The 12,683-nt window shown below is 38.6% G+C and overlaps 1 protein-coding gene across 1 annotated transcript in view; it reads right to left on the bottom strand.

The window, feature by feature from the left end:
- Positions 1–12,683, bottom strand: part of STXBP4 (syntaxin binding protein 4) — a gene marked incomplete at both ends in the record, with an annotated part of 71,058 nt that overhangs the window by 38,105 nt on the left and 20,270 nt on the right. Inside the window, 6 exons of the mRNA XM_084273605.1 lie at positions 1,562–1,738; positions 8,160–8,225; positions 9,731–9,817; positions 10,461–10,573; positions 11,965–12,061; positions 12,553–12,635. Of these exons, the coding sequence (XP_084129731.1) occupies positions 1,562–1,738; positions 8,160–8,225; positions 9,731–9,817; positions 10,461–10,573; positions 11,965–12,061; positions 12,553–12,635 (623 nt within the window). The remainder of the gene's footprint in view (positions 1–1,561; positions 1,739–8,159; positions 8,226–9,730; positions 9,818–10,460; positions 10,574–11,964; positions 12,062–12,552; positions 12,636–12,683) is intronic.

Raw genomic sequence — 12,683 nt, 5'->3', positions numbered from 1 at the left:
GGCTCAGAGAGATGAGAGCCTCGTTCGATCGCGTTCTGGAGGCTTGAGCTTTCAGCTTCAGTCCCTGGTACTGCCCATGAGAAAGGACCATGAGTAAAGTCTTCAAATGTATATAGGGATGTTCATTTAGCTAAGCTGTCTGCTGGTCAGAGCAAAGTCGTCTCCAGAAATTAAGAAAATACCACAATCATTAAAAATGATCTTTTATATCCCTGTACATCTTTTCTGAAAGCCCACCATCTACAATTAAACTCTCATAAAATCCATAAAACCCCATTTATTATCTTCAGGTGGAGCAGATGTGTACAAGCATTTGTTTCTGTACCCAGTACAACGCAGCAGAATCAAGATCACTCTGAATGTCAAAGAATCTGCCAGTTTAAACACCTTTCTCTGCTAGTGCTGAAGGAGCCATAAGCCCTCAGAGGGACCTCATTCTTATATACTAAAGAGACTATACTACAGAGTTGGTACCTACTTGATATTGCCTCTTTGGAGTAAGAAAGAGAATCAAATCCCAACTTAGATTTTCAAATGCTCACTCAGTTTCAGGAACTCAAACTAGTATCTCAGAAACAAATCTCTAAGAAAGCAACCCATGGACCCTGAATTTCTTAAAAGTTTTGATATTTGTTCAAGCCCTAGAAAACAAACTGCTTCAAAAATACCTGACTCAAGAGATGGGACACCTCACCCAGATGTTCAGAAGGAAGAACCTCTAGGGTACGATTCATCTCATCACACACACTCACAATGAGGTGACAAGGATTCCTCCCTGAGAGCTACATGTTCTTACTATGCAGCTGCTTTGTGAGCCTGCAGGCCACAGAGCTCGGTTTTCCCTTTTAATACCATCATGTATTATTGAATCAGTTTCTGTGATTAAATAAGGCAGATTTCATCAATTCATACACACCTCTGTTTTTCATGAAAGAAACAAGGTAAACACACAAATGTCAACCTGCTTGCACTTGTTCAAACTCTGTGTAGAAAATGGATCCACAATTATGGGGGAGAATTAAAAAGCACCTCAAATATTTCATTCCCTGGCATGCTTTGTTACGCCTCGTTGGAGATAAAGTGGTTTTAAACTATGAGGCTCAATTAAAAACATTTTTTTGGGGGCAGGATACTGTTAGTAGCATTTAAATGATTAGCCTGATTAAATCTAAATTTACTGAGGAATGGTACTGGACCTCATGTTGTTATTTGACTGACAGAAATGTAAAGGCCATTTTTACATAAGTACAAAAGCATACAAGTATATGTACAGTCTTTAAAGACAGTGTACCTGCAGACCAGAAACTATTTCATGCTTTAATGCTTGGGATGTGTCATTTTGATCTATGACCCACATATGCTCTTAGTTTTCCAGCCCAAAGATCAAGGAAGACTCATACACTTCCCATTACCCCCTTGACTACGCATCCTTCCAGTTATTGAATAATACAAGACAAACAGTGACCTACTTTAGAAAAGCAGATGAAAAGAAAATGAAAACAAGATACATGACAACAGCAAGGAAACCATGGTAACTACGACAGGCAACTGCTTTGCTTACTTTATTTTGGCCGGAATGATCAGTGAGCTGAGCCTTCAGCTCTACAATTTCAGCTTCCAGCAGGCGAATTACTTCTTCATAGTCCATCTCCATCCCACGAGCCTGTCTTTGTGCAGCTTCTGCAAGATGAATCCTGCTTCTCAGAGCTCTTGTCTCTTCCACAGCTGCCTTAGCTTCCTGCAGATGATAGGATTGAATTGAAAAGTTAAACTCCAGCCAAACAAAGTAGTACAGATTTAGCCCCAAAATACTGCAGTTGGCATTAGGCTACCTTTTAGTATTTCTGGGGAGATGGAGATGGTCAAGGGAGGTGATTCTCCCTCTCTACTTCACTCTCATGAGACCCCACCTGGTATACTGTGTCCAGCTCTGGGGTCCCCAGTACAAGACAGACATGGACCTGTGAGCAAGTCCAGAGGAGAGCTGTGAAGATGATCAGAGGGCTGGAGCACTTCTGCTATGGAGACCGTATAGCAGCCTTCCAAGTACCTAATGCAGCTACAGAAAATCTGGAGAGGGTAATGGGTTTAAACTAAAAGAGGGTAGATTCAGATTAGATATTATGATATGAGATAGTCTTCTCTCTGGGGGTGCTGAGGCCCTGCCACAGGATGCCCAGAGGAGATATAGCTGCCCTTGGATCCCTGGCAGTGTTTGAGGCCAGGTTGGATGGGGCTTTGGGCACCCTGGGCTAGTGAGGAGTGTCCCTACCTATGGCAGGGTGTGAGACTAGATGGGCTTTCAGGTCCCTTCTGACCCAAACCAGTCTGTGATTCTATGGTTCAACTGCTAATTGTATGATGTGCAAAGAACAGGTATTTACAGAGAAGGATAATTTTCATAATAAATTGAATCACAAATTTTATGATTACTCGAAATCTCTAAAACTCCAGAAGTATTATAGAAACATATCTGGCACTGTTCATCTGTCCCCACCACTCCCACAGTAAATAAGAACTTTAATGAGATGTTATTTTATTTCACTATTATTACATGAATTCACAGTCAGTTTGCAGTTCACACATGTGGATGGTTTTCTAACACAAGTATTCAGTTGATATTGTTCTCAAAGTAAGTGAAGGGTTTTATTTTTCTGCCTAGTTCCTGCTTTTACATCATCACCCTGTATTAACACTGAAGAGTATTATATAAAATTTATATATAAATAACATATGGCAAACAGGAAATCAGAAACTGTTATGTTTTAATTCAGCTACAGTAATCCCCAAATGTTGTAAGATCTGATTTAGAGAAGGCTATTGCTCTATTCCTTTTACTACTGAGTAGCAATTCAAGGTAACTTTGATTTGTAAATTTAAAAAGTCAAACCAAAGGTCTGGACAACAGATGAGTTTACACCAGGAAAAAACAAACTGCTCATCAAAAAACAGACACACAGGCTCACTGGCACCAAGAGCAGTAAACCATCTTTCCCTGTAACTTTTTAGTAACCTGTGGAAAAATGAACTTTATATATGTTTTCTGAATCATTAAAGTTATAAGCTTTAAATATACAATTTCACAGGGCTTCCAATTCTTTCTACAAATTCCTTAGCTAAGGATACTTGGGTAAATATCCTATTCCTAGTTTGCCTGCAATATCTTATTATATATGTATCGTGGTAGGGAATGGGATGAGAGGGGAAACAGGTAGAGGCAAAGAAGAAAAAGACACTAAGAATCTCTAATAAGTAGGAAACAACCTTCTAGAAACTTGACTTGAATTCACTGTTTCTGAAAAACTAAAATGACCAAATCTTCCTTTTTCTGTGTGTGGGAGAAATGTGATATAATATTTAACAGGTGTCATCACATAAATATCTACAGCGATCAGTTAAGTTTACAAAAGCAGATTTAATTCTACTGTTTCCTAACTTGGAAACGTTTGCTCTGTGCAATCACTGTTCTCCAAGTCAGGCTTTCCTTTACTTTGTCATAATGTTTTTTCTGTTAAATGATCTACCAGTCTCAGCTTTGTACGACTTTTAACCTGTACACTGTTAGTCTTTATGAACAAATATGTATTGATTTCAAGCCAAAAGCAAACCAATCACAATGACATACACAGGACAATTTTCCTCATATCTGCAACGCTGTTACCATGTGACACCAATTTGGCAGGGCCATTCTGGTCCCTTAGAACATAAAGCATTAGAAGAAGTAACCACACATGAGGCAAACTGAAAGATCTGTATTCAGCAGTGAGGGGATTCAACTTTTTAAAAGAGCAGATAATGGCAGGACAAGGGGGAATGGCCTAAAGCTAAAGGAGGGAAGGTTTAGATTAGATATTAGGGGGAAGTTTTTTACAGAAAGAGTGGTGAGGTGCTGGAACAGGCTGCCCAGAGAGGTAGTGGATTCCCCGTCCCTGGAGGTGTTCAAGGCCAGGTTGGATGGGGCCCTGGGCAGCATTGTGTAGATCCAGGCCTGGAGGTTGGTGTCCCTGCCTGTGGCAGGGGGGTTGGAGCTCTCTGATCCTTGGGGTCCCTTCCAACCCAGACCATTCTATGATTCTATGATACAGGTGACATTGGTGCTATATAGCTTCAAAGTTTCTGTTAGAGGAAGACAGCTGACAAGAGGTACATCTAAATAACCTTTAATTTGTCAGCAAGTCCAGTGATTTACTTTTCTGGTTAAATTTTGGAAGCACACAGCGTGAGGTAAATCTTCCTGCGTAACGATCACCTCCACCAATGTCACCTGTATCATAGAATCATAGAATGGTCTGGGTTGGAAGGGACCCCAAGGATCAGAGAGCTCCAACCCCCCTACTCAAAAGCTTACTCTGCAGGCCTTCCTGCTGTTCAGCTAGCTGCATGTACAGCTGTGTTTGCACAGCACCGAGCGCAGCGCAAAGGCTTGTTAACAAAAGCACTCGCACTGCCTGGCTCCTGACGACCACCAGAACCATCCATCCCACCTGCAAGCTGCTCAGAGCAGCTCTTTTTCCTAGAAACCAGAAAACACAAGGGCTTTGAAATCAACAGAGGTCAAACTTACTGCTTCTGTAGAGGGCATTTTCTTGTCACTGTATGAAACACTGTGACTCACCAGCAAGGAAAGCTGGGCCCTGCTGATACAAAAGATGGTTCAGTAGCCTTCAGTAGCAAAGGCCTCCTCCAGCAGAGGTGGGAAACGCTCTTGGAGACAGAAGTGGTATTAAGTTTGACTAATAGAAATGAACACAGAAAGCTTGACAGAGGGTGGCATCTTAAAAATGCACACATAGGAATTATTTAAATACACCAGCAGTAGCAAAGCCATGGGAAAATTGCTGCAATAAAAAGGGAGGTCTTCATTTTGAAAGAAGAGCTCCTTCAGATAAAGGTTTCATCTCCTATAATCCAGAATTTCCTTTACTTGCCCATTGTTTTTTTTCAGAAACCCCATTGTTGAATATTAATTTCTCTCTAATAGCAGACTAAGTATGACCAGATTTCAACAGTGGAAGACCTAAAGGAATAATTAAGGAACAATGCATTCTTACATTACAATGAAACGATTATCCACACTACAACTGAATTAGCAAAACTTTCTGACAAGCCAGAGCTGTTTTCTAGAGCAGGGAGGCACAAAGGGAAACGATACCATCAGGGTTCCCAGTTCTCCAGTTACTGAAGCTGGTGGTTTGGTGGATTCTGATGCAGGTAAGGGCCCCTCACCAGTGAAAGACAGATGGATCGCAGCACGGTTCAGCAACATTTTCTCTTGTCCCATCCAACTGCTTGCATGAAGGAACATGCAACAGACAGGGAATCTGCAGCTGGCAGATATAAATGCTTGATCTGTCCTAATCTCATATAAAGCCACTACAACAAATAAGAAACTGCAGGCTGGAGGAGAAAATAATCCTTACAGAATCCATTTCAAGGTACAGGTTTCTTTCAAAGCCAGGGTCTATTTGTTCCTTGCATAAATTCAAGTGTCAAGAGCAGGTTGTATCTGACTAATATTCCAGCCACTACAAACACTGGATCAAAGGGGGGTTTTTATCTATACAAAAAATTGTAGCTGCAATTAAATTGTTTATTCATTAATTTTACGAAAATCGTGTGCTAAAAACACACTTTAAAAGAACTTTGAGTATCTTTACTATATATTAAAATAAAAAAGCTAATGCAATAAAAATAAGCCAAATGGTTCTTTCAGGCAGGCTGAAATAAGCTTCCCACTACTTCCAAAATAGCAGCCATTCAAGCCCTAGTCTTCAAAGCACCTCTTTTCCCCTTAGAAAACATAAGTGTAGAACAGCAAACCTCAGCCCTGTGAAATACAAGTCCAGCAGTATAGGATACCACATACTGTGTCCTATCTTTACAGCTTTTACATTTCCTATGTTTAGCTGAGGCGCTTCAGCTGACAATAACAGCGTAAAAAAGCTCGAGCAAAGAAGAGATCATTCAGGTTAGCGTGACCCAGGACTTCCAGGCAGCACCAAACACAGTCAGACTCATGCAGGAAGATAAAAGACACCATTACAGGTCTCTCATTCATAGTGTTGACAAGACTTCAGGGACTCACAAGTGCCCTTCCATGTTTTATCCCGATTTCACCTTAGATATAATTTCAAGTCAGACCTAAAGATATTGCTCTATCCCAACCTCAAAGTCAAAATAGACCATTAATGTATTTTAAATGCTATGGACTAATATCAGAAAATAATCACAATCTCATTTCAAATTTAGCAGTATTTCTAATCTTCAGTTTGTTTATTCTGCTAGCTACTGGTTCAAGCAGGGCTAAATGACTGGGTACTAACACAATGTGTCCATTAACCAGGATATCTGTACACCTGCCCTAATTAGGCTGCAATCTTTGCAATTCACAATTAGCAGAATATAGAAATACTGCAAAAGATACTTCTATAATGAACTGGTAGCCTGCACCCTATTATAAGATCATGGGCTTTTAGGAAAGCAATGATTTTTGTAAAAAAAAAAAGTTTAAATTCTACTTAATTCAGAGGACCTTAAGCAGATACTTAAGTTTGTTTGTTTACTTTTAATAAGGTTGTTAGGGCTCAATAATGTACTCATTAACTCATTTCACAAGCTTCAGCTCAAGCAGGAGTGCATCATCCTTGCATTACAAATGCAAGTTGCCATTAAACTAGCCCATTTTATGGTGGGCTTTCTATCACTGCGAATTGAAGCATCAACACTGGTTCCAAACTGCACAAATATGTAGATAAACCACCTGAAAATGCACCAAATATAAATAGAACTAAAATTCCCATTAAAACTCTGCTTGCATCTTCTGAAACAAATAGGTCACACAGTGCTGTGATTACATATAATGGATTATTTCTCTTTCGTTTCACTATAGGGATCCTTTTCAAACCAGAGCAGTTATCCCCCGGAGGCTCCTCCTGCAAAGCTGACCTTCCCTGTCCCAGTGCAGTGTGGACGGAAAAATAAAAGCACGAGGACCTCGTGTGGTAGAAACCAGACTCTGCTGCCCTCAAAACACCCTCTTAAACCTTTGTCCAAGTCTACCTTACCAGTAAGAGCAGGCAGGTGAATTGAATGAAACACTCATGTCCCTACGCTGTATTCTGGGGCTGTATTTGTACTCAGCTTTAGTCTAGACCAAGGGGCTCAACATCTGCTCTAGTCTAGAATAACAGACTGAACACCCCTTAGCAAGTGGTAACACCAGGTGTGCTACTGGAACAGACTTCCAGTTAAATTTTATCCAAAGAAGAATTCAGTTCTATTCAAGGAATAAAAAGCAATCATGAAGGTGCTGAACTAATCTACCTACATGAGCAAAACCATAAGCCTATTCTTAACACAACCATACACAGAAAGCTTTTGAAACTCTCTCTTGCATTTTTGTATCTGACATCTGATGGAACAGAAAGCCATGAGAAACCTACAAGGAATGTGTGTAGCAGCACAGGCAAGAAGAAAAGGTGGTCAGCCTGTGAGAAAAATAGAGCTGATGGGAAAACGTTCAGTAGCTGCAGGAAACAGCCAAGGTACTTGGGTTTGGATTCAGGCTATCAATGACATCAGACTTAAATATAAATGGAAATTTCCTTTAAGACATGTAAGAAGGCTAAATTTCATACAAAACCCTGATTTCCTCTCTCATGATTATAGATAGATATGGAGACAGGAACCAGACATTCCTCACAAAACACTTACCACCATTTTTTTCTGGTAAGTATCAGGTAGAATTGTCAAGTGCATCTATTTTTTTCATACTTAACACGCTGCTTGCCACATAAAGTAACTATGGTTAGGACTCTAGATTAGTTGCCTAAGAACTGCAAAATCATTCCAAGAACACTTACAACCAGAAAGGTACAGATGCTTTATTATCCAACTTCTCTGATCCAGCTTGTCTTACAGTTCCTACCTCGATTCAACAGCAGAGAAATATTATTGCTCTAAAAACTTAAGGATCAATATTCTCCAATTCCAACCAAAAGCTTTGTAGTAACAAAAGAACCACTCTGTCTTGAAATCAGTATGAAAGTGTAGTCTATAGGAGAATCAAGAGAGAAAGAAGTGCTCCCTCACCCTTCCAGAAAATACAGTAAAAAGAGAAAAAAGGAGAATAATTATACTTTTAAGAAACCTCAACATACTTGCTTGACTATCTGTAGATCCTCTGTTAACTGTTTCTGTAAATTCACAGAAGCAGACAATTTTTCCTGTTTAGAAAAAAGGAAGAAATAATAATTAGGTCTGAAAGAGTTTTTATTCCTAAAGCCTCATTAACACTTTGGAAACTACAAGCAGCAATATTCCTATCAACGTACTTAATGCCTTCTGCACCACCACTGTGTTTCTAGGCCACAACATGTATCTGTGAGTAGTGTTGCATAATCAAAACACATGTATTAAAAAAGTTCTGGTCTAAATGATAAATCAACAGATTTTACAAAACCTGTGACAAAATGGAATTGTTAATCTCCAAAAGGTAGTTTTTCAGAGAGTTCATTGATACTGTTTAAATTTCTGGAGCATCTGAGGATTAGTCACTGGACGTTTCTGTGACATACACAGAACACACATCTTAAGTCTCTTGTTACCTAGCCACCTAATAACCTGCAGAATAAAGACATTTTGCAGCTTTACCAGACTGCTGAACAACCTATATTCAAAGCCAGTTATTTCAAACATCATTTGTTTGACCAAACAGTTTGTTACACCTGGAGGTATCTGATTTTCCAAAGGTTAAAAGTTCTAACAAAGTTTAGAAAACCAAAAAAAACCCTGCTCTAAAAGCATAAAGTTTCTCAAACTGAGTCTGACCAAGGGTATTCTATGATTCTATTTCTCACTCAGTATCGAGTATTTGACTGTAGATTGTTAAGGTATAAGAAATAAGGAGACTCCAGACTGGTGGTTTCTGACAGCAGCAGTTTGGGGTTTCACACTGTCAGCATTCACTACATCACTGCTCAATTCCCATCAGGCACCTTCGTTTCAGTACAAAACTTTCAGAAGAATCATCTCAGTGCACCAAATGATGAACAGATCTTTGGGCATGCTCACCCATGTTTTTGTAATATATAGCAAGAAAGGATTTTTTTGGACCAAGAGGCAATTTGTAGAATTACCTGTATTCTGGCCCTCTCCAAAAGGAGGAGTTAGGAGGCTAAATAGAGAACCAGAATTGTTTATCTTTTGGGTTGTCAAAAGGAAATCCAGGAGCATAGGACTGTGATTGTAGTCCAGGGTATTAAGAAACAATAAATCTGTTTGTTGCTTTAGGTCATATGTATCTTGCAATGTCGGTGGAAATATGTATTAATTTTGAGAACAGATTCATTTATCCTCCAGTTCTGACTTCTTCCAAATGTATTAGCATATGCTCACACACTGTGGTTACTAGGATCACACATTTCCAAATAAAATTGCTATGCAAATCAGTCACTTCTCCAAATTCACTTTTGTGAAATGTCTGCTTAGTCCCATTTCTCTGTGAATCAGATTTAAAAAAATGCATTAGTATTCAGTATTACCAATAAAATTCGCTGTCTCCACACATATACTGCAAGCATACAATCTTGATCATAATTAGGATTGTCTGCTCTGCCTTTTATTCATCAAAATTACACATAAAATTCAAAAGAAATACAGTAAATTACTATATACACTTCAAAAGAAATTAGTCTTGAGTAATTTAAAATAAATAAAAATTCAGTATTACCTTTAATTTACTCATTTCTTTTAAAGCTTCATTTCTTTCTTTCTTAAGTCTTTCCATGTCACTCTCCAAAGAATCACAGGTTACAAACTGTGTATATTTAAATATGCCATGTTAGAATGTATTACTAACTGTATCTTCAATAATCTTTAATTTATCTTGAAAGGTTTCATTAAGAAAACAAGAGGATTTTAAAATAATTAAAGCTCTGAAAACGTTTAAGAAAATTCTGACCAAATTCTCTTCCAAAGGAACAATTATTTTTCCTGTCCAGAAGAATTAGTAAAAGTAACTACCAAGAACACAATACAGCCTCTGATTCCTTCAATATTGCAAATAATGCATAATGTTATTTTAGTATTCCTAGGATGCAAATCCTCTGTCTTGAAGTCACCTCTAGGATAAAGTGCTTTTTCACTGTAGCACTAGTTGAAATCAGTGGGCCCAATAACTGTTTATCATTCACATAAGTAGTAGCACTACATACTCCATTAAGAAACCTCAGCAAATCACTGCTGTCCATACTTGCAACAAATCACAGCGTAATTACATGAATTGCTTTCTGCAAAGCAGGTTGCTGTGAAAAGCTTCATGGAAACTAGGTTATCTTAAACAACACTGTAATATGGAGTTATTCTAAACATCTGCCCAAGATCTGGAGTAATCTTACATATCAGCAGCTCTGCAGTAATGTCCTTCCAACAGTTAAACACTGCACAGGCACGGATTTTACCTGTGAGTCCAGTAAGCTGGCGATTTCACCGACCCCAAATGTTACAGACTTCTGGCCATCACCTGTTGTGTCCAGTGGCACAGAAAACAGATTCTTTGAGACTTCCACAAAGTCTAAAAAACAGTTTAGATTTTGTTGGTGTAGTCCACAGGTTCAGCTTAGTAGCAGGACCACAATGCAACACGACTACTAATGTCACAAGGCTACCCTTCCATAAATGTAGTATCCACGTTCCATAAGCTTTCTAAAGGGAAATATTCAAATCAGGCACATCTCTCTGAACAGAAATATTTGGTAAAGGTGGTGGGAGTAAGAGCAAAAATGTTCAAAACATGTCTTGGGAGGAAATATTCCTGAATCAAGTTGTGAAAGGGAAAAGGGAAAAGAAGGGGAAAAGTGAAGTTCACCAGCAAAGTACTGGCTTAGAAATGCTCTACATTTGGCAGACCCCTGTGAAAAAAATAGAAGAAATCTGTGCACCTGTTATACCCCTGCCTTACTGGAGAAGACATGGTGTCTCTGCAGGAAAGAAAAATTCTGTGCCAGCTCAAAGCTCATAGGTGCCTTTGCAGGTCCCTTACACCCAACACAGACCTGGTAAAATTGATATTGACCAAGCTGGGAATTTTAAATACAACCCCGCGGCATTCTCAATCAGCATGGCTTGGATTGTCATTCGTTCTGAATGCATAAAAACAAACCTGCTACAAATGCAGATATAAATATATTCATATTTAAATATATAAATATAAGGAAATATAAAGGTCGGTTTGTTTATGCCACTTGAAATCTGATGGAAGCTTCAGTATCTTTCTCGATAAGCTACTTGAAAATCCAGTGTCTTTCTGGATGGTAAAATACAATAAAATAGTTTTCATCTACTTGTGTTTGCTGCTGGTTTTCATAAACTTCAGCAAAAGTGACATTTCTATCAGTTTTACCATCAGAACTGTCGTGTCCCACATTTTAGGAGAAATAATCTTAAATCATTAGTGTCGCCCACCAACACTCTCATAACCAAGAGAAGCAACTAATTCCCATCAGAATCAGGTTTAGCTGGAAGAAGAATCATTATGGTCTCCATGCAAATCTCTGTCTTTATGCAATAACTGAAATGTTCTGGCTCCTCACAAAGCAATCAAATTAAATAATCTAACACTCTAGTTGCTTAACAAGTCTCTCTAACCACCAAAACTCTCCCAAGTAACTTCTGGAACAGCTACAGGATGCTCTTGTCAAGGCAAAAATTTAGGAATTCGTGAGCACAAAATCAAAACTTTCTCAAGGCTGTTCTTAATTAGATAAATTTGTGATGTGCTTTCCAATTACTCAGTTTCAGAATTTCAAGCATATTTTTATACAGTGGAATGAGGTTCTTGCCTCAAAGTATCTTTTTATTTGCAGTAGCAACCTAGTGCTGAGAGAAAATATCTTAATGGTTATTATCTATCATTTCTATATTCCTACATTTCATGATTTTCTATGGTAATTAACTAATTATTACCTCCAAAAGACACTGTTCCTTTAGAATCTTTCTGAAGTTGTTGCCTTAGGGCTTGCTGCTGCTCATCTGTGGGCTGAATCCCAAGATAATTCAATGCCTGGAAGGAGAAAACTTATTTTTGAGAAGGAAAAAAAAAAAGACTAGGGATAATGACTGCAGGGACATGGGGGAGTAATTAAAGAGCTATACTTCAAAGGGTATTTGTATCATAGCACACTCTCACTGACAACACTTTTATTCCAGACACCCTATGACTTTTCCCTCTAATTGAGAGATGTGCAGATATTATTTAACCTTGAATACAGATGAGTGTAATGAGGAAACCCCTTTCTCCTTAATAACTGTCTTAAAAATCCTTAGGGATGTTTAGATTCCCAGAAGAGTTAATCAGTAATTAGATTAACAAAAACAGTAATTTGCCTGATATATAAATTGAAATACTGGCCTGCAACCTGAAGAAGCATCTACATAGGAAATATGGTGTACAATTTACACCTTAAGGTTTCTCAAACTGGAAATATGGATCAAATCTTTTATGTGCATTAGGAAGAGAGAGAAAGGAAAACTCAAAAGATTGTAAGGATTTACCCTCTCCAACTTTTCTGCTTTGAGACGAAGAGCAGAGTTCCTTCCCTGTAGCTCAGAATCACTGTTCTGGCTGGAGGCAAAAACTAAGAGGAAAAAAAACCCAACATTAAAATAAAGTAACAGTACAGTCC

The sequence above is a fragment of the Gallinula chloropus genome (genome assembly GCF_964237585.1).
Source record: "Gallinula chloropus genome assembly, chromosome: 20".
In the NCBI taxonomy this organism is placed as follows: Eukaryota; Metazoa; Chordata; class Aves; order Gruiformes; family Rallidae; genus Gallinula; species Gallinula chloropus.
The sequence above is the reverse complement of the archived record's forward strand: the minus strand, read 5'-3'. Positions and strand labels throughout refer to the sequence as shown.